Below are 24,549 nucleotides of genomic sequence, written 5' to 3' on the forward strand. Positions count from 1 at the left end.
TTCGGGGTACCGTAATTACCGTAGTTGTACCGTAATTACCACCCTGGTCCCATGTACCACCGGTAGTGGTAAAGGTGGTCGCCAGGGACGATCGTTTCTTGAGACAATTAATGGCTGCAGCAAGTGCAAAACCCAAGTCATCGTTTCACAGTTAGTTTCATGGTTGGTAGGGTCGGAAGGGACCTGAGCAGATCATCAAGTCCGACCCCCTGCCATGGCGGGAAAGAGTACTGGGGTCAAACGACCCCGGCTACTTGGTTGTCTAGCCTCTTTTGAAGACCCCCCAGGGTAGGAGCCAGCAGCACTTACCTTGGAAGCTGGTTCCAGGTCCTAGCCGCCCTGACTGTGAAGTAGCGTCTCCTGATATTTAGTCTGAACCTACTCTTGGTCAACTTGTGGCCATTATTCCTGGTTACTCCCGTAGTGCCTGGGGGAACAGGGACTCTCCCATAGCTTGCTGGCCCTCCTTGGCAAGTTTATAGATGTCCGCCAGGTCCCCCCTCAGCCTTCTCTTGTGGAGGCTGAACAGTTCAGGTCTCGTAGCCTCTCCCCGTAGGGCCTGCCCTGCTGCCCCCTGATCATGCAGGTGGCCTCTGGACCCTCTCAATGCTGTCCACATCCCTCCTGAAGTGCGGCGCCCAGAACTGGACGAAGTACTCCAACTGCGGCCTGACCAGTGCCGCGTAGAGGGGGAGGATCACCTTGGCGCTCTGCTTGTGATGTATCTGTGGATGCACAACAAGGTACAGTTGGCCTTCCTGACCACGTCCCCACATTGGCGGCCCACGTTCATCTTGGAATCAATAATGACTCCAAGATCCTTTTCTGCCTCTGTGCTGATGAGAAGGGAGTTCCCCAGCCAGTAGGTATGCCGCTGGTTCTTCCTCTCCAGGTGCAGCACCTTGCACTTGTCAGTATTGAAACCCATCCTGTTATCCACCCACCCCTGTAACCTGTCCAGGTCTAGTTGTAGCCTGTCCCTCCCTTCTGGTGTGCCTATTTCTCCCCACATCTTAGTGGCATTCGCTCTTGGGGAGTCCTGCATGGTTTGTGGGTTGGCTTCAGCCCTTTTGCAGGGCTGCTGGCCTCGAAATAGGAAAAAATGCTTCAGCTTTGACCCAGTTCTCGCTGGCAGCTTGCAGGGAGCACTAGAAAGTCGATGAGACTTATTTGCATGCTTATTTGCATATTTTGTTCAGTGTATGGCAGTTTTTCAGCAAATACGATGATAATTTTGAGCTTCCAATACAGTAATTTCATATTTAAGACCTGGCGATGTTGATCCAGAGCTGCTGTTTCAAAGCACCCGGAGGCTCGAAGTGATCGGTGCCTGTGTGGTATTTGCCACCCGTGTGCGCATCCAAGATGAGCCCCCCTCTCCTCAGTGTGGCAGGGGAGAGGAAGCCCTTAGTCTCGAATTAGTCTCTCTCCTTCTTGTGTCCAGTTTTTGGCCCCCAATGCAGGAAGGATGTGGACAAATTGGCCCCCAGTGCAGTGAAAATGGTTCAGGGGCTGGGGACCATGACTTATGAGGAGGGAAATGGGCTTTAGTCTGCAGAAGGGAAGACTAAGGGGGGATTTAATAGCAGCCTTCAACTGTGACCAGTGGGGTCCCCCAGGGCTCTGTCCTTGGACCCATACTGTTCAACATCTTCATTAACGATGTGGACACTGGAGTCAGAAGCGGACTGGCCAAGTTCGCCGATGACACCAAACTTTGGGGCAAAGCATCCACGCCAGAAGACAGGCAGATGATCCAGGCTGACCTGGACAGGCTCAGCAAGTGGGCGGATGAGAATCTGATGGTGTTCAACGCCGATAAATGCAAGGTTCTCCACCTTGGGAAAAAAAACCCGCAGCATCCTTATAGGCTCAGCAGTGCTATGTTGGTTAGCATTATGGAAGAAAAAGACTTGGGGGTCATCATTGACCACAAGATGAACATGAGCCTGCAGTGCGATGCTGCAGCTAGTAAAGCGACCAAAACGCTGGTTTGCATCCATAGATGCTTCTCAAGCAAATCCCGGGACGTCATTCTCCCCCTGTACTCGGCCTTAGTGAGGCTGCAGCTGGAGTACTGCGTCCAGTTTTGGGCTCCACAATTCAAAAAGGATGTGGAGAAGCTTGAGAGAGTCCAGAGAAGAGCCACGCGCATGATCAGGGGTCAGGGAAGCAGACCCTACGATGACAGGCTGAGAGCCCTGGGGCTCTTTAGCCTGGAAAAGCGCAGGCTCAGGGGTGATCCGATGGCCACCTACAAGTTTATCAGGGGTGATCACCAGTATCTAGGGAAACGTTTGTTCACCAGAGCGCCCCAAGGGATGACGAGGACAAATGGTCACAAACTACTACAAGATCGTTTCAGGCTGGACATAAGGAAGAATTTCTTTACTGTCCGAGCCCCCAAGGTCTGGAACAGCCTGCCGCCGGAGGTTGTTCAAGCGCCTTCATTGAACACCTTCAAGATGAAACTGGATGCTTATCTTGCTGGGATCCTATGACCCCAGCTGACGTCCTGCCCTTTGGGCAGGGGGCTGGACTCGATGATCTTCCGAGGTCCCTTCCAGCCCTAATGTCTGTGAAATCTATGAAACTCCCTGAAGGGGGGTTGCAAAGAGGATGGAGTTAGGCTGTTCTCAGTGGTGGCAGATGACAGAACAAGGAGCAATGGTCTCAAGTTGCAGCAAGGGAAGTTTAGGTTGGATATTAGGAAGAGTTTTCTCACTAGGAGGGTAGTAAAACACTGGAACAGGCTACCCAGAGAGGTGGTAGAAGCTCCATCTTTGGGGGTTTTCAAAACCCAGCTAGACAAAGCTTTAGCTGGGATGATCTAGTTGAGGATGGTCCTGCTTTGAGCAGGGGGTTGGACTAGATGTGACCTCCTAAAGTCCCTTCCAACCCTAATTTTCTATGATTTTATGAATTTGAGCATGAGGCGAGGAGGGGGCAGGCAGTTGCTCTGGCCACAGCCCAGGCTCATATTCGGCATCAGTCAGAGCCACAGCCACTGACTGGCCTTGCCTCTCCTGCTGCCCAACCCTGCCATACCACCTCTTATAACAAATGCTTACATTTGCCATTTGTAGCATCTAATTATTGGGGCGGGGGTCATCTTCAATTTGAAGTCATCTTAGATTCAGGTAAATGCAGTACTTACTAACCAACCAGTTTGGAAGAAATGTGTTGCAGCATTACCTTGAACTTGTAACTGGTGTGCATTGAGGGGCCCTTTGAAATGTTTTCCTCTCCCTGCAAGCAGACCTAAGGAAAGATGCAGGCTTTGAGGTCCAGGTGGATAGACATTGAAAACAAGTTGTGTAAAGTATTAACAGGTTTCCTTCCTTCCAGGAAAACAAAAAGCACTTCAAGCGCAGCGAGCTAGTTAAGAAGGAGGAAGAGGCGTACTTGCAGAGATGTGGCTACAAGGTACTGGGATCATTCTTCCAGTGATTTGGATGTTCACTTTGTAGTCTAGATTTTAATATCAACATTGCAAGCATCGTTAATGATAACTGTTGTTCTTTGTTCAATTTGTCAATGTTATACATTAGCCTGTAAGTGAGAAGCCTTCTGGAGAGGTATGCGTTTCCAAAAACATCTTTAATGCAGGAAAAGATATGCATGATATCTAGCTACTTAAGTTTGTGTTCTGGTTTGGCTTTTTGTGGAAAGCATGAAGTGGCTTGGGATTAAAGCTTGTTCTTTTTTTCTTTTTTAAATTGTGCTTTTAGGCACGAACACTGGATCTGACATAGCCACCTCCTTTTATTTAAAAAAAGAAAGAACAACAAAGAACATGTTCAAGGTTTTCCCGTCAAAATATTTCAGAGGAATCAGCACAAAATGGGTGCTTGTTAAAAAAAAACTTGCCAACATGTTTAGTATCAGCATTGATAATTGTTTTGCTTGGCCTCTAAAGATCCAGTGCTTGACGGAGTGCAGCACAGCGTTTATTTTCTTTTATACAAAAATACTAGAAAACAGTGTGAAACTCTGGATTTTGCATTTTGAAACAAATGAGAGATCTGGAAGGCTTTTTTTCTACCTCGGCAGCATCAGGGAAGTAGTTGGGAGCTGCTGGAATATTGTTTAGTTTCAGAGGTGGATGTGTTTTTGTGTATACAGAAGTACTTGATCTGAAATTAAAAGGAAAACCTTTAATGGTTTGTTTAACGTTCACGAGTCAGAAAAAGCCATACTTTCAGTTGAATTTTACTCGGTTAGTTAGCCAATCCAAAAATTTGATAAGATGTGTTTGTAAGGCATTTAGATCTTTTTAGTTATCAACATAGAAATACCTCCTATGAAGACACCTGGTATATGTCTGTTGGAAAGTGTTCTGAGAATTCAGTTGTGATTTTTCAGAGCAGAAATTTAATATTCAGATAGGTTTTTTTAGTAGAGGTGCACCGATACATCGGTCCCATATCGTATTGGCACCGATAAAAGGAAAATTGACATTATCAGCAATTGGCTTTTTTTGGTTGATGTGGCTGATAATGTTGCTGATAAATGCCGCATGCATGTACACAGCCGCAGTACAGCATGCAGGTGGCCAGGAGCGCAGCCTGGCATCATGGAGAGCAGTGTCTGGATGGTAAGTCTGTTGTGGGGGAAGGAAGGGGCATGGGGGGGCAGACTGAGGCCCCTTTGGTGAGAGAGGTAGTGGGGCTGGCGCTGCACAGCTGGGGCAGGCATGGGATGGAGCTGTGGCTCATCTGGAGGGGTGGGGGCAGTTCCTGCCTCTGCACGTACCCCAGGTGGGTATGGGGGGCGTGTTCCCCCCGGATCTGTGTGCAGGGTGAGGGTGGGCTGTAGGCTGGGGCCAGGGGCAGTGCTGGGCTCTTCCTGGCGGGGGGGGGTTGGGTCGGGGCTATGCTTGGGAGCGGGCGATGGTAGTAATAAGAGGGGGGGGGGGCTGTGGGGTGGGCTACAAATTTGTCATAACCCTCCTCCCAGCACTGCCACCACTCACCCCAAGTGCAGCCTTGGCCCAACCCCCTGCCAGGAAGACCCTGGGGCTGCCCTTGTCCTGCTCACAGATCTGGGGGGCACATGACCCCCATGCCTTCTCTGGGGGTACATGCAGCATCAGGAGCTGCCCTCCCTCTCCACGCCCCCCCCCCCAGATGAGCCATGGCTCTATCCCATGTCTTGCCCTGACTGTGTAGCTCCTGCCCCACTCCCTGCCTCGCCACGGGGGGCCTGGATCTGCCTCCCACCCCCCTTTCCCTTCCCCTCAACAGGCTTACCAGTTGGATGCTGTTCTCCATGCTGCTGGGCTGCATATCAGCAATTGGATCGGGATCAGCCGATACAGCTTGTTAAAAATCAGCCATTGGTATCAGCCCCAAAAATCTCCATCGGTGCACCCCTATTTTTTCAGTAGTTTGAAGAAACTTAAAAATTGTGTTAGTCTGGTGTTTCTAGCATAATTTCTGTCACTTGGAGTAAAAAGAACCCATACTCATCAAAGGGTAAATGAGGTTTCTTTTAGGTTTTTGGTGTCTGTGTATTAATGTTTAACCTTTCTGGGTGAATTGAATTCAGTTTAGTACATTTCAGGCTTTTTTCTGAGATACAGGAAGTTGGATGTGAGTTTAGATAAAAAACGCTACATAGGGACAAAATATCTCTTGCTACAGGAATCCTGTTGAATTAAAATGTGATCTCAGGAGAGATTTTTATGTGAGCTTCTTAGTTGAATTAGTGCTTCTTTAGAGCCTCCCAGATTTCTGCATTTGAGCTTTGATTAATAAAATGAAAGGCAGGAAGCTGGCTGGTATTTTTTTTTAAACAAAGGCGCTTTTGCTTTGCTTAGACTGCCTTAATAATACGTATTATTTCTCTTGCTTGTAAAGAGAGAGCACTGAAGCACAAATAACCATGGCAAAGATACTGCTTGTAACTTTGACTCCAGCTGACAGAATGGCTCAAATCTTTCCTCAGAGCTGCTATCTTATTGTTTTAAAAAATGATTAGAAGGTTGAAAGAAATTCTGACATTGAAGGGGAGGTGTTTCCCATCTAACCTACTTCCTCTCTTACCTTTAGTAGGTAGGTTTCTTTTGTCCCTTGAAATGATGAAAGTCTTATTTTCAGTAAGTGTAATGTTTCTCTATTTAGATGTCAGTCACTGACTTGAGCCTCTCTTCTTTGCTTGCCCTGAACTCCCACTGAAGTGGGTGGATATTTCAATTCAAGTTTAACCCCTGTATATTTTAATGTAGCATGAAAAACAGATTTGTGCCTGGTCCAGTAGCTGGAGCCACATGGATATATCCTTATGTCCAGACAGAGAGCCCTTGATTACGGACTGGGACATTGGCCTAAGAGAATGTTAAAACTGCTTTTCTGATCAAAGCTGTCCACCAAGCTGGTGTTTGAGAAATAGAAACTGAATCTGGCTTTTTGTTACATTCCTTGACAGTGCATACAATGTAACACTCTATAGAATGAAATTGAATTATTTACTTTTAAAAACTAATAAGGCCTCTAGCAAATTTTTATGCTGCTCACTTTCTTGTGTGAATTATTTTCCTGTTTGACTTAGAACTGCCAGTATCAACCTGTTCACCCAATTCTTCTTTGTTTTCAATAACCCTCCATGGCAAAGTGTTACACCTGGGCTTATAAAGGGAGATGCACTTACAAGCATATTTTTAACTTTGGGCAAAAGAGAGGTTCTTGTGCTATGAAAACATCAAGCTGTATCAGGAAGAAGTTGTTCCACTTGATTTGGAGACTTTCGTTCCCGATTGAGGGGAACTGTTACTGTCATGCTACTCCTATAATGAGGGCATGAAGCTGGTATGTTTTTTGCAATGAACTGTAGTCTTTTGTCAAATTCTTCGGCAAGAAGCATTCCCCATATAAGCTGTTTTGCTGTTTGTGTTCACAACCGACTGAATGTCTTTGTATTGCCTTCCAGATCTATTGTTTTCCCCATTCCTTAACAGTATTTAGGAAACCCTGGTATTTGTAATAAAATTATTCCTTCCTCTGGGAATGCATACACTGACATACAATTTTAGCTGTGGCATTGTTTCTAGAATTGAGGTGGCACTTGGAGACCTGTGCTTAGACAGGACTGATTGTTCTATATAGTTGCACTATGAGAAGCAATCTTTGCTCCAGAGTTTCCAGCCTAATGCTCTTAAATCTATAGGTTTATTTGCCTCAGCTTGCTGTAATAAATATTGTTACCATGTAGGTACAGCAGACAGAAGAGGAAGAGAAACCATTGACTTCATCCAACCCAGTATTGGAGCTAGAGCTGGCGGAAGAAAAGTTACCCATGACTCTTTCCAGACAAGAGGTAAAATCAGATATCGCCAATTAACCAGTCTGGGTTTACAAGAAACTGATCTGAATTTTTCCATTAGAGATACTTTCTAGTGCTCCAGAGCCTTTTTTACCAGGTTGTCTCTATCGTCCTGCAAAGTGTTTATTTGCAGTATTTATGTTTACCATATAGGTTGTGTTTGTCACCTGAGAGACATCGTTAGCCTTGTTAGTCTGAAGTCAAGTAGAAAGCAGGGTAGGTTTGCACCTTTTATATATCTCTATTTTGGTTAGTTTATAGCACAAGCTTTTATGAGCTGAAACTCCATCAGGTGCCGTGGAGGGATGCAATACTCTGCTTTCTCCCTGGCCTTTCGCAGCATCTGATGAAGTGAATTTTGGCTTACAAAAGCTTGTGCTATATATTTATAGTCTATCTACTTTGGCTAGTCTGCAAGGTGAAAACCTACCCTGCCTTCTTTATGTCACTTGCCAAGATTGTCGATTTCTGATTTTGCAAAATGAGAGTGCTAGGCAACTAATTGTCTGGGGCCATTCAGATGGAAAGAACCCCTTTTTCTAATGGTTTACGTTAAATTGCTGAATGCATTCACGTCTAGAATTTGATTACCCTTTGAGATTAATCTAAAACTGTGTCTTGGATAATGGGATAGGGAGCTGCATTCTTTTCCCTCTCCTCCCCCCCAAATTCTGAATTTTCAGCTTGTTTGCCTGTGACCCTGGGCCAGGGCCAATTTTAAAATTCTTCTTAGATTCTTGGAAGGGACATAAAGCTGCAGTTACTGCTTTGCTTTCTCACCGTTATAAGGGGACAAGTCCTTATGAGAGCATTTTAGTTAGTGAAACAAAAGCCTTTTCCTGAAGCTGAAATCAGGATGCTGAGAATGAAGGTTAAGTTTACTAACATCTCCAACGTGGAAGTATGAAAATTCACGATTAGGACACCCTCAGCAGACTGGCAGAGCTAACAAGCAGAGCCCAGAGCCCTTATGCTTTGCAGTACTCCATTAAAAAAAAAAAAAGATGAACTACTAGCTTTTGGTTTCAAAGCTGCATACCACATCTCTAGCATAGGCTGGGATGCCTTGTTCTTGTGCCTCATAGGTCTACTTGTAGAAGTGCCATAACTTCCCCTTGGAGGTTTTTAAGTGTCAGCAGCATTGATGTGCTATATTCATTTTTGATTCTGCAATGACTGCAAGTTAAGGGTTCACCCAAGTATGGGACACAGAGAACCATGTAGCTATATGGAAAACTCTAACTCTTCTGCTGCTTCTTGTTTAGTTAGTCCATTGCACTGAAATGGTGGCAGTGTCCAATCTGGAGATCTGATTCTGTTCTTAGCTCTGACCAGGACTGGTATATTGTCTAATTTTTTTGCCTCAGTTTTGCCTGTTTTTGCAATAAATGAATGCTGTATTTGTATACTGAGACTTAATATTTGCAAGGGCCCTAAGGTCCTTAGAAGAGGAGCTTTTGTAAGTCTGTCTTCCAACCAGGTCATGCTGGCTTTTAACCTAGACACCCAATTTACTCAGCCTATACTTACATTCATGCACAAATGTTTTTCTTGCCTCAGACAGTGGGTAAGTATTTTGACACTTAGAAAATGTCATCCATTTCCATCCATTAGGATCTTGCAAAAATCCAAAGTAATTTAGAATTTCAAGTTTTACTCAGAGTGCAATCTCCCTGACTTTTGCGTCACTTTGGTGCTTTGAAAAGGCTACCATCATGTGAAAATGTTGCAGGAACATACGACTGGAAATGGTTTCCCTGGCTGTCGGGTTGAGTCCCTTGTGTCTTCTGGCAACTATTTCACCAAAGATGCCTAAAAATCACCACTTCAAACCCTCACATTCAAGTAGAAAGCACAAAACTAGAAATAGGAACATCTTGCACACCATAGGCAGGGGATAGTTAGTGGAGGTCAAATATCAAGAGCTAACAAAACCAGTTGAATCATCCCTGAGAGTCAAAAAAAGATCACTCTGAAAATAGATACCTACTTTTTTGAAGCAGGGAAGATCCATGCTGTTTCAAAAACAAGTTGGTAAGAGGAAGTTAAGCCACAGCAAGGATGCCTGAGATTTTAAAGAAAATTTGGATTGGAATTATTTCAATTGAAATGACCCTTAACTGAAATACTGTGGGAATGTCCTATTTAGATCAGAAAGTGTCTGGAACATTTTACTGATGCTATTTCGACTCTACCACTGCCGCGCCATTTGCTTATTATAGACTATGTAAATAAACTATCCTGGATTTTATTTTGCCTCCTATTAGTTTGCATTAGAGAACACTTTGACTCCTTGCAGGTGATTAGAAGATTGAGAGAGAGAGGTGAACCTATCAGATTGTTTGGAGAAACAGATTATGATGCGTTCCAGCGTTTGAGGAAGATAGAAATTCTTGCGCCTGAAGTTAACAAGGTAACACTGGCAAATGAATGTTTAACAGTGAGACCGTATGTATGTAATTAGTTTTGTCCTAGTGTTTACTATATCTGTGGATTGTCATTTAAAAAAGGTATAAAACAATGGAAGATACCTTTCATTCTCCATATGTAGATTTTCCAAGTGTGCCTTTTACTCTTCCTGGAGCTGTCCAACTTTTTAAAGGCTGTGGGTCATTTTCCCCCTGTTTTTCAACCAAAAATGACTCCTAACCTGGCATTTTTTTATAACAAACCTGTTAACTGGATATTAGATATCATCTAAGTAAGAAGACATGATTCTGTTTATCTCCCCACCCCCTATGTTTGCACTCTACACAACAAAACAAGAAAGCTGGATTTTATTCCTTTCTATTTATTATAAACAATATTATTGGAAAATCGTTTCAAGCCAGTTCAAATCTCCAAGAGCTCTAAAAACCATGGGAGATGGGCAGTTCTAAACCTGTTTCTTTTGCACTGCTTCTGTCTTTTCTCTTCTGTTTGCTGGCCTATAGTAGGATAAACAAGATTAAAGAGTTGATACAGTTCTGGCAAACTGAGCCCTGACTCTACCAGGGTCAGGTAGAACTGTTATTAGCATCACTGGAAGTGGAATCAGGCCTGAGGACAGGAAATAACATAATTTAGACTTTTAGCATACATTTCAGCCCCTTGCAGTTGAGGTATATTTCAGAGGGTTTAATAGTTAGTGTGGGTCAAATATCCAAAACTGATGAAAGCAGCTGAATCATTCTTGAGAATCAAAAAAGATTACTCTGAAAATACATACCTACTTCTTTTGAAATGATAGAAGTGCATAAACTTGTCTTGGGGTTAGGAGTGGCAGATTGAATTCTAGCTTTCTGTATAATTTAAAAGCCTGTCACAGTAGTTCCATTCCTTAGATAAATTTGTGCTTATTGACAAGCTATCTTCTTTTGATTATAAAAATTTAGTATCAGATTTTAACCATATGTAATATTACTTAATTTTTTTTCATGCACACTTGAAAGTAGGTGAAGTTAAATTCTCTTTAACTGCAATTTAAATAAAACATTCAGTTTTGTTTAAAAAGAAGAACAATATTTACACGTGCTAAAGGGAAACAGCATGGATGTTTTGAGCTGTTTTAAATAAAGAAAGCATGGTTGCTTTATTAGTTCAGGGCAAATGGGAAGACTTGATGAAGCCCAGCAGAAATGCATTTCTTGCATTAGAATTACTATTAAGGTACTATGCTGACTGCACTGGAAGCTAATTCAATCTCTGTAGCTTTTTAGCTGAAAATAGCGGAAAGGGTGCTAGTTGCTGTGGTTTTAAGTTTCAGTTCTGTGGACTCTTGCGTATCTACTTAATTTTAAGTAGATGAGTAATCTCAATTCATGTGTCCAGAAGCTTTGCCCTTTGAATTGACTTTGACTTTACAGTCCCCCTTCTTAAAGTTAAGAAGTTATGCAAGTCCTCAGAATTCAGCCCTTACTGGACAAAAGTAAAAAGTTTCTTAGCATTATCCAAAGCAATAGGATTATGATTATATAGTAACTATTACTCCTTTCTCTCTTAGGGATTGAGAAATGACCTGAAGGCGGCTTTGGATAAGATTGATCAACAGTACCTGAATGAGATTGTAGGTGGTCAAGAAGCAGGAGAAGATGACTCACAGAATGATCTGAAAGTCCACGAAGAAAACACTACTATTGAAGAATTGGAGGTATATAATATGCTAATCTAACTCTCTCTCTCTCTCAGGGTGTCCAGTGTCATACGGAAACTTCGTAGCTGGGTTTAGATAAGGTGTGTACTCGGGCCACTTCATCGAAGGATGGGCAGAAACAGGCTGCAAACACTAACAGTATGGTTAAGACTCTTTGCAACCAATTCATGCAGAAATCCGGTCGAGACAGAGATGATCTATTTCCTCATGTAGATGGGCCTTACAAAGACTGGATCTTTATAAGAAGTATAAAAGTAGCATTTGTAGTCTGTACGTGTCAGCAGACTGCTGCAGTATTAGGGTGCGTCCAGACAAATGCAAATGCCTCTTGCAGCATTCCAAACCAGTTTGAGATGCTGTAAGAGGCACTTTGGGAACAAAAAAATGTTCCCCGTGCTGCATATTTGCAGCACAGGGTCAACATTTGATACCTGGAGGTCTAGGTATCAAAATATACCCCGGGGGAAAAAAGCAGGGCAGGGCACGGTCCTGGATCATGCCCTGAGGCAACCAGAGGCTCGGGTCCTCCACAGAGATGCCATGGTAGCCAGCTAGAGCATTTCTATGGATGGTCCTTGCCCTGGGGCTGAAGCACGCTGCCTGCCCACGCATGGCAAACAGTGGTGCAGGCTGCAGCGACTTGTACCTGGGCTCTGTTCCAGGTAAGGAGGGGTGGGGGGCTGAAGGAAGTGGGGGGATTACTGGGGATGCAGGGGACCATGCGGGGGGGGGGGGGGGGGGCAGCTCAGGATGGGTGGGTCCCCTGCCTGGCCCCAGCCCCCCTGCCTGCCTCCTTGCCTGGCCCCAGCCACCCCCACAAACCCCTTACCCATGTACCTGTCCCTGTGGGTAAGGGGTGAGAGGACTGGGATGGGGGGCAGGCTGTGGGTTGAGAGGCAGGGCAGTGCACTGGCATATCAGTGCTGCTCAGCACTGCACATCCTGGTGAGTGAAGGGGGTAGGGTCAGCTTTGACTTTTCTATGACAAAAAAAACAAAAGTAAATGCTAAAGTGTATAGATATTTAGAATGTATTTATTACGATGATAAAGGCACTGGTAGGCTTCCAAATTGCTTTAAACTCGTAAATGTATCAATAAAACATTGCCCAATGGATCTCTCTATATATAGTGGCATTTCATTTTAATAGTGGAAGAACGCTATTTTGGGTGTTTGAATGAGAGAATTTGGGTTTCTTATGAGAGAATTTGCAATTTTTAAACAGGGAACACCAGGATCTCTGCTGGTGAGACAAGTGGCGAGACCCGGACAGACGACCCTGTCCAGGGCCAGCACTGGGGACCCAGCTGGAGGGGCAGACGAGGTGGCTGACCTGTTGGCCATTTGGGGCCAAGAGGACACACTTGGACAATTCAAAGTGGGCCACCACAAGGAGCACATCTTCTGGGTGATAGCTGCCCAAATGGCAGAGCGGGGGGGGTCTGGCAGGGGCGCAGCCATGGGGCCACAGGTCCAAGGGGGTGGATGCTGTAGCAGGTGGCAGCAGGTCACAGCTAGGCAGCATCCCCCACTGCCAGACTGCTGCAGTGGGTAGAGGGGGCAGGGGTCATTCCAGGTTAGGGCTGCTTCAGCAGTCCAGTTGGCACAAGGGGTAGTGTCCCTAGATACCAAGTGGCTAGGCCTCAGGCTCCTGAGGACAAGCAGCCCTGAGTTGCTCACCAGGCAGGCTTTTATACTGTTGGGGCTGGCACAGGGCAGGTTTTTAAAGTGCTGGGGCCAGCACAAGTGCTGGCCCCAGGCTCTAGCTCCCCCTGGCTGCAGATCCAGGTGGAGCTGAGCAGGGTCATTGTGCCCCAAGTGGTGCAACTTTCCCTACACCAAAGTACATGTCCAGGCATGTGCGCTGAGGCAAAAATGCCTGGCTCAAATTTGTGCCACTTCTGTTTGAGCTGCTGCAAGCGCGTATGCCTGCATGTGTGGACGCGCCCTTAGAGGGTGATCTTGGAGCTGACTATAGAAAGGTTCCCTGTCCAAGTAAACAAATGTGAAACTCTGAATAGAGAATTTAAATAGCATAAAGCATGGCATAACATTAATAAAGTCACTCTGAGCTGATTGTTAGAGGTTTTAAAATACTGAGTGCAAATCATATGTCCAGGAGTTGTGGGCTCAGCATCTTTGCCTGTCATGCCTATTATTTAGTAGGTGAGAATGCTTTTATGTTAGAAATCCCAGATAAGTCAGATTTAAGAAATCTGCAGCTGGTTCTTTATTGCCCACAGGCAGTAGATTCATGAATATCAGAAACCTGCGCAGTGTTATTGGCTGTTTTTTGGCAGAAACAAGTAACTGGAAGATGTGGAAGGGAAACGTACTGACAGCTTTTCTCTTTCAGGCTTTGGGAGAGTCCTTAGGAAAAGGGGATGACCATAAAGACATGGACATCATAACCAAATTCTTAAAGGTAAAGAGATTTAATTTGGTGGGTTGATTCTGTTTCAGCAGTAGCAAGGAGCATGATTTGTTTGAATATAATAATAATAATTAAAAACAAGAGGTTCTGGTTGTGGCTGTTCTGCCTTGGGATGTGTAGGGATAGATTTTTTTTTTTTTTTTTTTTTTTTTTTTTTTAAAGACATCAAGACCCTATTTAGCCAGTCTCTATTTAGGTAGCTAGATTTTTCAGAAGGGCTCAACACCTCCTACTGGAAAGAGTGAGGAAATGGTAGATGCATAACATTTTTGAAAACTGGTTCTGATTTTTCAGGCTTATTTAACACATTTTTGGTAAATCTTTTCCTGTGACACTTATGTTAGGCTGGATTAAGAGAGTTTAAGCAAGCTGTGATGGCTCTGTACAAATCAGTCTGTCATGCTGTGTCTGAACCTGGAAGGTTCGTCAGGCCTGTCAGCTCTGTGGCTAGCGGCACCTAGTGTGATGTGATTAGTATTTGTGTTTGGCCACCTTTTGTTCCTCATCTTAAATGCCCAGGTACCCATTTACCTTGGATCGTGTGCAAGTGCACTGCAGCACAAGTCTAGAGAGAGACTTGGAAACTCATGTGTAGTGCGAGAATGTTTTTTGGGCTCTGATCTGAAAGGAGTGTTGTGTGGCAGTTAGCTGAAATAATGGTGAAACTTTTCCTGTGCCTCCCACCAATGTCTGCTTTTGTTTCTTTGTCTTGGCTTGCCTGTTAGTTTCAGCAGTGACGTCCATCTCAGCATTTCCCAAGTTGCCTCCTTCTGCTTCGTGGTACTTTCTTCTGTGCCATCCCCTATGCCTGGCACAACTTTACGATCCTTCTATGCCATGTTTTAATTCAATTCCCACCTGAAAACCACCTTTTTGAGTTTTGTCCAGACATTTTCCTCGCTTTTTACTGTTATGCATGCACTTTGTGAGCCTAGCCACGAGGTGGCAGTGTATCATCAATTTATTTCTTCCCTTTGCAGTTTCTTCTCGGAGTTTGGGCCAAGGAGCTGAATGCCAGGGAGGATTATGTCAAACGTGGTGTGCAGGGGAAACTGAGCAGTGCCACTCAAAAGCAGACAGAATCTTACCTCCGACCCCTCTTCAGAAAACTACGGAAAAGGGTGAAAGATTTTTAAAATGCTGCTATTCAGCAAGACTTACAGAATATTCAGTGGTTACATGGTGTTTCTCATCTAAGAAAATGTTACTTCCTTTGTGCACATGGGGAAAAGGAAGTAGGGAGCCCAAGATTTGCTCAGGCTTATCCAATCACACAATTGAGAAGAAAACCCAATAAACTTCCTGGTTCTCCTTTCTGTGCCCTAATCACTGAGTTGTATCATTTACTTCAAATAACTGTCCATTGCCTGCACAATTGTCATTTTATGCATTGCAAGTCCAGTGGACTGGTGAGGTGGTAAAGAATCTGGGGTTTGCTTCCAGCCTGCCGCTGACTTACAGGGACCTTGGGCATATCACTTAAGCTCCCCAGGCCTCAGTCATCTTGTGTGCACAATACTTTTATTTAGATGCATCTATTTTCTTTAGCATGCTTTGAGATCTGTAGATGTGCTGAGCTCTTCTATGGTAGGAGGACTTTCAGGAGCTATGTGTAATTCATAAGTAAAACTGATGAATCTTCTCTTCCAGACTCTTCCTGCAGACATCAAAGAATCAATAACAGATATTATTAAATTCATGTTGCAACGGGAGTATGTGAAGGTATGTTTGTTTAAAAGCCTCCAAAGTGTTGAAACTATCTTGTATTAATTAGATTGAGTATATGGTGTGAAGGCTTTAGGTCCTCAGAGGGAACATAGTTAGGGTTAGACATAACATCTGTTCAGACAAAATTGACATCAGCCTCTGCTTAGACACCAGGTAGAGGGAGGTGGGGAATTCACTGTATAGTTCCTGGAACTGAATGGCGGGCTTCCAGGTTTTGGATTGATATTTATTTCTCAGCAAGAGAGCTGCCTGGAAAGTCTTGGATTTGGATGTGGCTACTGAAGAGGGATAAATCCTGCCTTGTTTACAATCTGTGAGTTTCACGGGCTCCAGAATTAGCAAGATTGAAGATATATTTTTGACATTTTTTGGGTAAAAAATGCACCTAGAGGAGGCAACTGGAATTATTTGGTGCCCCAAAACAATGACAGTTATACATTTCACATGAAGCATACTATAACCACCTTCAGAAATAGCTCGAATGCTGAAATTGTTTCTAGGCGAGCATGAATGGGTGGCAAGGGAAACTGGCAAGGGAAACTGAGCCTTGTAATTCCCCCTCCAATTTTTTTTCCCCCAAGACTTGTGAGGACTTGGAATAATCTGCCTAGCGAGCAAGCCTGATTTTGTTTTTTTGGAACATAGTGTGCCCTAAGGCAAGTTTAATTCAAGCCAGTTTGAAGTCAGGCTAACACGTTTCTGAATTACAATCTGTATATTCTAAATGTTCCCCTAAGAAAGCAACTGGCATGTGGCAAATGTGGGTGGATCAGCTGTGCCTGTCTGTTCTGCAGGTGCTTGATTATATACTTAGATTGGCTTGGCACCTTTGAATATGCACTTGGAAGGTTTTCTGAGGCTCGTGGACCTGACACTTTTGAAGATGCTTCCATCCCTTCTGCTTTTCTACCCAGTTCCCTGTCTTAATTCCTGACAAAATTTACCTTCCTCAGTTGCTGATAACTTGCGTGCTTTCTGCTATATGCAATGAAATGTGTATTTTTAGTGCTGTACTCTCGAAATCTCCAGGAAATGGTGAAAGATAGTTGCGTTGGTAACATGGAGCTCCTGTAAGCTGGGAAATGACAGAATTTGTCTCCTGTAAACCAAAATGAACCCTTTAATGACTGACTGCTTTATGATCACAGGCAATTCCAAACCCCCCCCCCAGCTGACTCGCCACATTCAGTAATTGTATATTTAGTGTTTCTTGAAATATCTCCATGTGTTGTGAGTGGCTACAGGTGTCCTTAAAGTGTATCGTCCCTACCTAGCCTTCAAGCAGAGCAGGGTTTTGCTTCTCACTTCCTGCAGTCCCCTGTGTCCTTTCCAGCAGGCCGAGGCCAAGCTGAACTCGGGGGCATCCTAGCCCCAAGCTTCCGGGCTTGGGCCTACACGTAGGATGCCCGCCAAAGGATTTGGAAGCATCTGAAGCCCCGTGTGGGGGTGGAGGATGTTTGCTGGTAATAGGGCCACATTTGGTTCTTGGATGATTCACAGATTTGTAATTGATTTGGCTGATTTGACTTGGGACACACAATTTTCCTTAAAATGTTTAAAAAAAAAAATCCTCAGTGTCTGGGCAGCCCATCAGGCAGTGGAGTAATTGGTAGCAGTAGCAGGCTGTGGACCAGTCACTTCAGCTTGTACTTTACCAGTAGTTTTACAGCTGTTTGCTGACAGCAGAGAGGGGAGACTTCAGGCCCTGGAAGGCTGGATGCTGTAGTAGTTCTGGATCCTGACCTCCTGCCCTGCCCCATGTTTCTCCTGGTCCTTTCCTGACCCTTCTGCTTTCCAGTGCTTTCACATCTCCATGCTGCCAGGATCCCAGAAGGCATGGGGCAAGATGGACAGCATGGAAGGGAATCTCTTTACCCTGTTCTTCCACCCCTTGCCATGACTCCTAGATGCCTGGGGTGGGGGAGATAATAGGACAAGTTCAATACAGTCTCCACAGACCTGGCTTGGGGCCTACTCATGTAGATGAGCTTTTTGGAGACCAGTCTTGGCTGATTGTTCAGGAACTGTGAATTTTTGCAGAGACTTCTATCTTGGCAACGTTTGGGTACATTTCCAGGGGACTGGCAAAAGGCACATCCCTAACACCAGGGTGGGCCTCCCTCCCATTTCAGGTCTCTGCTGAAAAGTTGGGAGGTGCTGGAGCTCCTTTGTGTCAGAGTTTGAGAATCTTTTCTGAACGAATACAGCGTTTTCTCCCATCTATTTTTTTTCCTCCTTCATCAGCTGTTTTGGCTGAAACTTGAAAAACAGTTCAGCCAAAGGTAAGAAGACTTCAGCTGGAATTGCTGAAGTTCAGCACTATTATAAATAACCAAAATGGCAGCTTAATTGTGGGAAGTGTTGGGTGCACCACCCAGTAAGTGGTGCTACCATCATATTTTGGAATGTGAAGCAAGCACAGCTCCATTCCCCCTAGTACCTGGAGTGTTGAGCTTGAAGTCCAGGGTCTTATAACTTGGTCAGTAAAGGCTCCTGGTTTTAGATCTGCCAGAACCAGGTTCAGTCATCATGGCTAATAACCTGCCCATAGGTGTTGAGTTTAAATGCAGCCCACCCTTGTAGAGAGCGGCAAAGGAGCTGTCTGTCTTTGTTGGAAGACAACTTCACACAGCTGGTTTATTTCTTCAAACACTGTCTAGGCTCCATGCATGTGTGAGGGCAATCTCAGCCATGTGGAAGCTGTCTTGAGGCCCCCATTCAGTTGCTTTGGTAGTGAGCTTCTGGCCCAGTCATTCCTCCTCCCCCTCTTTATTTTCTCCTTATTTTCCCCCAAAGTGTCCAGAGAACTTCTAAAAATAAGGCAATTTGTTAGCAGAAAGTTAGCATTAAAGGGGGCCTATGGTCAAACTGATCTCCAGAAACTTGGCTTTCTCTGGTCAGTGTTACATTTTGTTACCTGGGATTCTCCTTCCCTCTGGTATATAATCAAAGCATTAAATTCATGTTTGTCACTGACTTCAGGAGTCAAATGCAAGATCATTTAGATTGTAAAATAGACTTCAATAAATGATTCTTCATTTCAGGGAGGGAGCTTGGTATGTGTGTGTTGGGCACACGAGATCAGGGCCTGCTCCAGACACAAAGAAGGCAGCCGGGGCGAGTGGGTAGCAAGTGGCCGGATCCAAAGCTGGTGGCAGTGGTGCAGAGTCGCTATGGCCACTCCACCTGGCTCTGTGGGGCCCCCCCAAAGTGCAGGGCCTGGGGCAGTCGCCCCGATTTTCCCCTCCCTAGGGACAGCCCTGGTGTTGATCATTATGGGAAGTGAACTGTGGGAGCCCCTTATTTTCTGATATCATCTTTTGCTTTCCTAAGTATTTATAATTCTTGTTTCTTCAGGCGAATGACGCCTACCTTCAGATGGCCATTGGGAACGCACCTTGGCCCATTGGAGTCACCATGGTTGGCATCCATGCCCGAACTGGCCGTGAAAAGATTTTCTCAAAGCATGTGGCCCATGTCCTGAATGATGAGACTCAGAGGAAATACATTCAGGTGAGGTGCTGAGTGTTAGGCTCTGGAATCCAGAGACTTGACTTTCAAAGTTAGAGTAATGCAGCTTTGTAAGCACAAATGATGTGGTTAAAAGAAGTGCTAGATATGGGCCGTTGCCTTCTGGCTGGGACCCAGGATAGTATCAGTTTAATAGCCAATGCTTCCTGGACATGTGAGCACTCTTCTGCTCTGGTTTAGAGATAGTTAAATAGGTCTTATTACCATGGTCCTGTATCAGGGCTGAAATAACTACAAACACATGTTTTGTTCTCCTGGGTTCCTTCGTTTCCTAACCCATTGCCTTACCATCACGTCTTGCACAGAGTTTATGGGCCTCTTGTTGAATTGACTTAGCAGCGAAGTAAGGTGTTTCCAGCTTGGCCCTGTACTTCCGCAGCTAGCCAGATGTGGTGACCCTTAAAGGGACGTTTTGCATGTACTCACAATTGCAGTTCCAGAGGGAGACCACTTTATAAAAATGTCCCAACTTTATATAAATGTTTAAAAGAATGAGGTGTAAGAATTGTTCTTATTTCTTATTTTTTTCTTGGAGACTGTTTGAAACTGTAAAGAGCCATGCTTCTGGGTCTCTTTTCAAATACCTCAAATCGAACGTCTTTAGGTAATTACCATCCTGCCAACCTGCGTTTGCTAAACTGAAAGGCTCACCAGCTGAAAATCTCCCAGTTAGGAGTCTCTGCATAACTGTATGCAGTCTTCCTTTGTCTCGCTGTGGGTAGGAGGCTCAGATCTGAGCCACTCAAACACATAGTTAACCATACGGCCATATGTCGAGCTAGCCTCAAGCATGTGTGTTCCTTCTCTCTGCTGTAAACACCCAGAGCCTTCTGTAACCAGCATTGTTTGAATTTGGGTTATGAAATATTAGCATTGTTCAGGCCAACAATATTAGGAGCATGTTTATTTATTTATTTGATTTATATGCTGCCCTTCCCCAAAAAGGCTCAGGGAGGGTTACAATAACAGACGAAATAACTTAAAAACAGAATGAAAGATTAAAATCGGAAGGTACAACAAAACAGCCCTTGGACTTCCAACCCCTTCACCCCACCGCTCCCACTCTGACCAAGGAGAGCCTTTCCCAACTCCCAATCAGTGCCTCCATACAATAAAATATTTTCTTTCCATATTCCCTCCCATCCCTACCTACTGCCATTCCCATGCCTCACACCCAGGGGAGTCACCTGCCCATCACCACTTTACTGTCCCTCTCAAGCTTGTACTTCCCTTTCTTATGGCGGGTGTGGCTGTCTTTCACAGCCACCCATCCTCTCCTCTGCCCTCCTCCCCCCAAAGAAACACTTCATTTTAGTTAAAGGATTATAACAAGAACTACAATAACTCATCCCTGCCCGTGCGCATAGCCCTTTGCCAGAAGTCCAGAGGTTACAGCATCCTTAATGGGCGATGCCTAGTACATTTTCTAGATTCATCACTTAACCGCAAAGAAAGCCAAAGTCATCCAGCCTCTGGGCTACTTGGGCCAGCTCATGCCTCCTTGCAGCAAGAGATGTTATTCTACAACAGGGGCGGGCAGTTATTTTGGCTGGAGGGCTGCTTAATGAGGTTTGGTGAGCTTTTGAGGGCTGCATGGGTAGCCATGCCTCTTGACAGTTTCCCCACCCCATGGTTGCCATCTTGGGACTGGAAGTCTGCGCCTACTCTTGACTGTTGCCAAAGAAAGTCCCTCCCCTTGCCCCCCAGAAATACTCCTTTTGGGAGTGAGGGGTGCATCTTAGAACTATAAAAAAAACAAACAAATCATACACTAAAAGTCAAGCAACTACTATAACATTTTTAATTTTATTACAAAAAATATTTTGTCATGATTTGTTTGTATAATGTATATAGAGGGAATTGCATAATAACCGCCCGCCCCCCCCCCCCCCCCCAAATGGTGCGCAGCCCCTGTCAGCAGCAGCAGAAGCCGGAGGCGCTTGTGGTGCTCATGCCCGGTGCAGGCACTGCCACCCAGCACTTGGTTCCGGCCAGGCCGCCTCGGACTTGATTTATCTGTCCGCATGCGATCTGCTCTGCATGCGAACTGAGTGCAGAAAATGGTGTTGGCGTGCTTTTGAATTAAAGCGCCTCCAAATGTGTTTTAGTTCAAAAGCATGCTGCCGCCACTTTCTCAGCACTGATATGCATTTTGCCGCTTATACAACTGCAAGTGTCACAGCGCCAGGCGCTTTTCAAAGTGCCTGGTGCTGCGATGCTTGCATGTGTGACAATGCCGTGAGTGCTAGTGCTCTAATAAAGTGATGAGAAAAGTGCAACTCTTCATTGGAAGCCTGATGCTCATTTTTGTAAGGTTTTTCTAGTTTTCAAACCTAGACTTTTTGGCACCATGCCCGTGCAGGAGACCAATGAGATGACTGATGCAGCTTTTCATTTTACAACTGGTTTTAATGTAATATAGAATATCAACGATGAACAGGACACGTTATAAATTTCCTTCCCTTTTAATAATCAGCCATTTAAATTAATTTTTAACCTGATGGTGTGTCTCCTGTGATGGGAGGCCCACTCCACTGTTTTCCCAAGGACAGTTTCTAGTGTAATAGATGTGATGTTTTCCTATAAAGGTAGACGGTCTAATTTTGCAAGTTCTCTCATGCTCCTTTCCCACTTCAGAAGCATTCAGCTACTCATTCTTTATACTGCTTGTACAAAAGCATGGATCTTTTGAAACTTGCTTAACTTAAAAATCATTATAGTGGTTTCTCTCACTCCCACTCAGCAATCGGAAGCAACCATCAAATCATTGTTTGTTTGGTGGCTGCAGACTTCTGACAGAAATGTCCTTATTTTATTAACTTTCTAGGGGTTGAAGAGGCTCATGACCATTTGCCAGAAACACTTCCCAACAGACCCATCGAAATGCGTGGAGTACAACGCGTTGTGAGGCCCTTTCGCATCCAAGGTGCAAATCACTTTCTGCTCCTCAAGACCCAGAGAGTGATGAAGAGAACAGCACATTTTTGCTTGAATGCAGAAACTCAGGGTGGGCCTTGGGCAAAAGCATAAAGTAGGGGCTTTGTCTTCTGCTTGATTTTTTTTCACCAGCCACATCTACTTACATTTCTTAAGGACTGTGTATTTTATACTCGGCGGATCCAGGACACAAAAGGCTTTTTTGGGTGGTTGTGTGAGGAGGGGGGAGCACGAGCTGGCTTTCCTTGTTTTTATTTTAACCAGTTATTCAGGAAAGCATACCAGGCTGAACTTAATTTCTCTCTTCCCATAATTCAGATGCTTAGATGACAGACGGCAATGGGGTGGTTTTTTTTGGACTCTTTCCCATTGGAGACTGGTGTGGGCAGATGATTGGAAGGAAACAGTTGAAGCTGAATCCTAGTTATTTCTGTAAATACGAATATTTTAATGTGTAATCTTCATGTGGTATTTATCATTAAAAGTTTATTTTTCTCAGCAGAAAAATACATCCAAGCTGGGTGAAAAGAGGTTTTGATCTTGGATGCATCTAATTTTTTTTTTTTTTTTGGTAATGAAGCTTTTAATAGAAACCTTGTGAGCTTTGAGGTAAGTAATCTTTCGGCTCCTTAGGTTTTCAAATTTTGTTGGTACATCTGGAGGAGATTGCAGTCTGCTAGGCATTGCAGTTAGAATAACCAGACCTCCCTGCTTTTTTACCATCCTTCATTCTGACTCGAGACAAGCGAGGAAGCAGCCAGAATGATATGCCTTCGTGTTCATATAGGACGTAAAAGGTGGGATGCTGAATGTTTGTTGAAGGTCTGAACTTCCACAGACTTCGATTGGCAGTCTGAGATGCATGATTATCCAGATAGTGATCCCAGCATTGCCAGGACTGGGGCAGGCTTCTCCCCCAGTTGTCTTAGATGTGTGCCCAGGAGAGCAATCGAACCCTGACCCCTCTACAGTGGCTTCTGAATTACTGCCAGTGACAGCGGGGGTTTTATGGTTGAGGACCACTGCCCCCTTAGAAGCTGGAGTGAGACTGCTAACCCACGTGAAGCAGACCTGCAAAAAGCCACAAAATGATTTCTGGTCACTCCAGACCGGGGCTGGATTCAAACCTGTGCTTTAAAACTAAGAAGCTCTATATCCCATTACCAGTCCCGTGGCCTGTCAGGTTTTTCTGAATGGTAAAAGTTCAATGTTATGGATTTATCAGTGCTGAAACCCCATGGAGAAACAGCATTGTTTAAGAATTTGAGCTGAGTTTATTTTTGAAGAACTGAGGTAAGGTTGGGTTTCATTGAGCACTTGTTTGAGCTCTGACCCTTACTGTGAAGGCAACGGGAGAAAGAGGGCTTTGTCCCAGCGCTGCTGTCACCTAACGTCTCTGTGCTTTGGGGCAGATAGAGGCACTGATATTTTGCATTCAGGTCTGTTCTTGGAAAACTCAACAGCATGTCTGTCTCAGGAAATCTCAGGGCTCTGGGTTTTTACTACATTTTTGGATATAGTAATTCTTCAGCCTGAAGTTTCTGAACCTGAGGGAAAACAGCTAGAGCTTAGGCAGTTTAGAAGTAATAAAAAAGAAGATCTTGTGAAAATCTCAAAGTAGACCTTGGGGAAAGGGCTTTAGAGACTAGCTTGGGCTTTGCAGGGAGGAGTTGGGGAGATGTTAGCAGAGCTGTCCTTGGAAGACTCTTATTAATGACAGTGGTGTATGCACATGTAACACATGCTCGCACTCTCTTACACACACAGAGGTTTTAGCGCAACAGCCAATATTTACAAGGCCACAACTCTGTCCACCCCCTAGCCCTCCTCCCTCGGTTTCCTGTTCTGTTTCTAACTCTTTACCTTAACCTTTGTGTTGAATAATTCCCTGAATTATAACTCCCTGAATCATTTAGGAACATTATTGTCTCCGGTTTAGAACAACTATATTTTCCGCTGAAAGGTGCAGTAAGTAAATAGCCATGAAATGATTTAAGAAGGATTGTTGTATTTGCTTTGGTGGGAGCCAGTTTCCTTTGGGGGTTTCCGGTGCCATTGGATAGACCTTCCCTCCTACTCAGGAACTACCAGGGTTGTTTTAATGTCGACATGGGTAATAGTCTGAATGGAGATGTTCCTCCTGCAGGGATGTGAATTCTGGATGTGAATGTTTCTTTACTCTAATCATATTTAAGCAACAGTGTAATTTAAGCAATGTGTCTCCTTGCTGAGAGTCCCAAAAATGCAGCCTTCACAGTCAAATGTATCCCATGACAGAATAACTTTATCCCCCAGCAATTTCTGGAATGGCCTTGTATTGGGAGCCCAGAAACTGAAAAATACTTTCTCACGGCATATTTATGTAAGAGTTTCCAGCTGTCCCGAGTGTGAGAGCCAGCTTCAGTCCCTGGAGTGTCACTAGGAGAATGCTGTTATGGCAACTGCTTTTCATCAGTTTTGAGGCT

General features: G+C 44.6%; 1 protein-coding gene across 5 annotated transcripts in view; it reads left to right on the plus strand.

Annotated features, from left to right (window-relative positions):
• The window catches only part of PRPF18 (pre-mRNA processing factor 18), a 37,354-nt gene extending 14,759 nt beyond the window's left edge, over positions 1-22,595 (plus strand). For 3 of the 5 annotated variants that reach the window (XM_059725799.1, XM_059725800.1, XM_059725797.1), the window contains 10 exons: positions 3,349-3,426; positions 7,213-7,317; positions 9,623-9,736; positions 11,306-11,452; positions 12,680-12,832; positions 13,811-13,879; positions 14,869-15,009; positions 15,539-15,610; positions 18,974-19,129; positions 21,975-22,595. In XM_059725799.1, the coding sequence (XP_059581782.1) occupies positions 7,297-7,317; positions 9,623-9,736; positions 11,306-11,452; positions 12,680-12,832; positions 13,811-13,879; positions 14,869-15,009; positions 15,539-15,610; positions 18,974-19,129; positions 21,975-22,055 (954 nt within the window). In that variant the 5' untranslated portion in view covers positions 3,349-3,426; positions 7,213-7,296 and the 3' untranslated portion in view covers positions 22,056-22,595. The remainder of the gene's footprint in view (positions 1-3,348; positions 3,427-7,212; positions 7,318-9,622; positions 9,737-11,305; positions 11,453-12,679; positions 12,833-13,810; positions 13,880-14,868; positions 15,010-15,538; positions 15,611-18,973; positions 19,130-21,974) is intronic. The other 2 variants (XM_059725798.1, XM_006273195.4) reach the window with 2 other exon arrangements.
• The last annotated feature ends 1,954 nt before the right edge of the window (positions 22,596-24,549 follow it).

The sequence above is a fragment of the Alligator mississippiensis genome, chromosome 4 (genome assembly GCF_030867095.1).
Source record: "Alligator mississippiensis isolate rAllMis1 chromosome 4, rAllMis1, whole genome shotgun sequence".
Lineage (NCBI taxonomy): Eukaryota > Metazoa > Chordata > Crocodylia > Alligatoridae > Alligator > Alligator mississippiensis.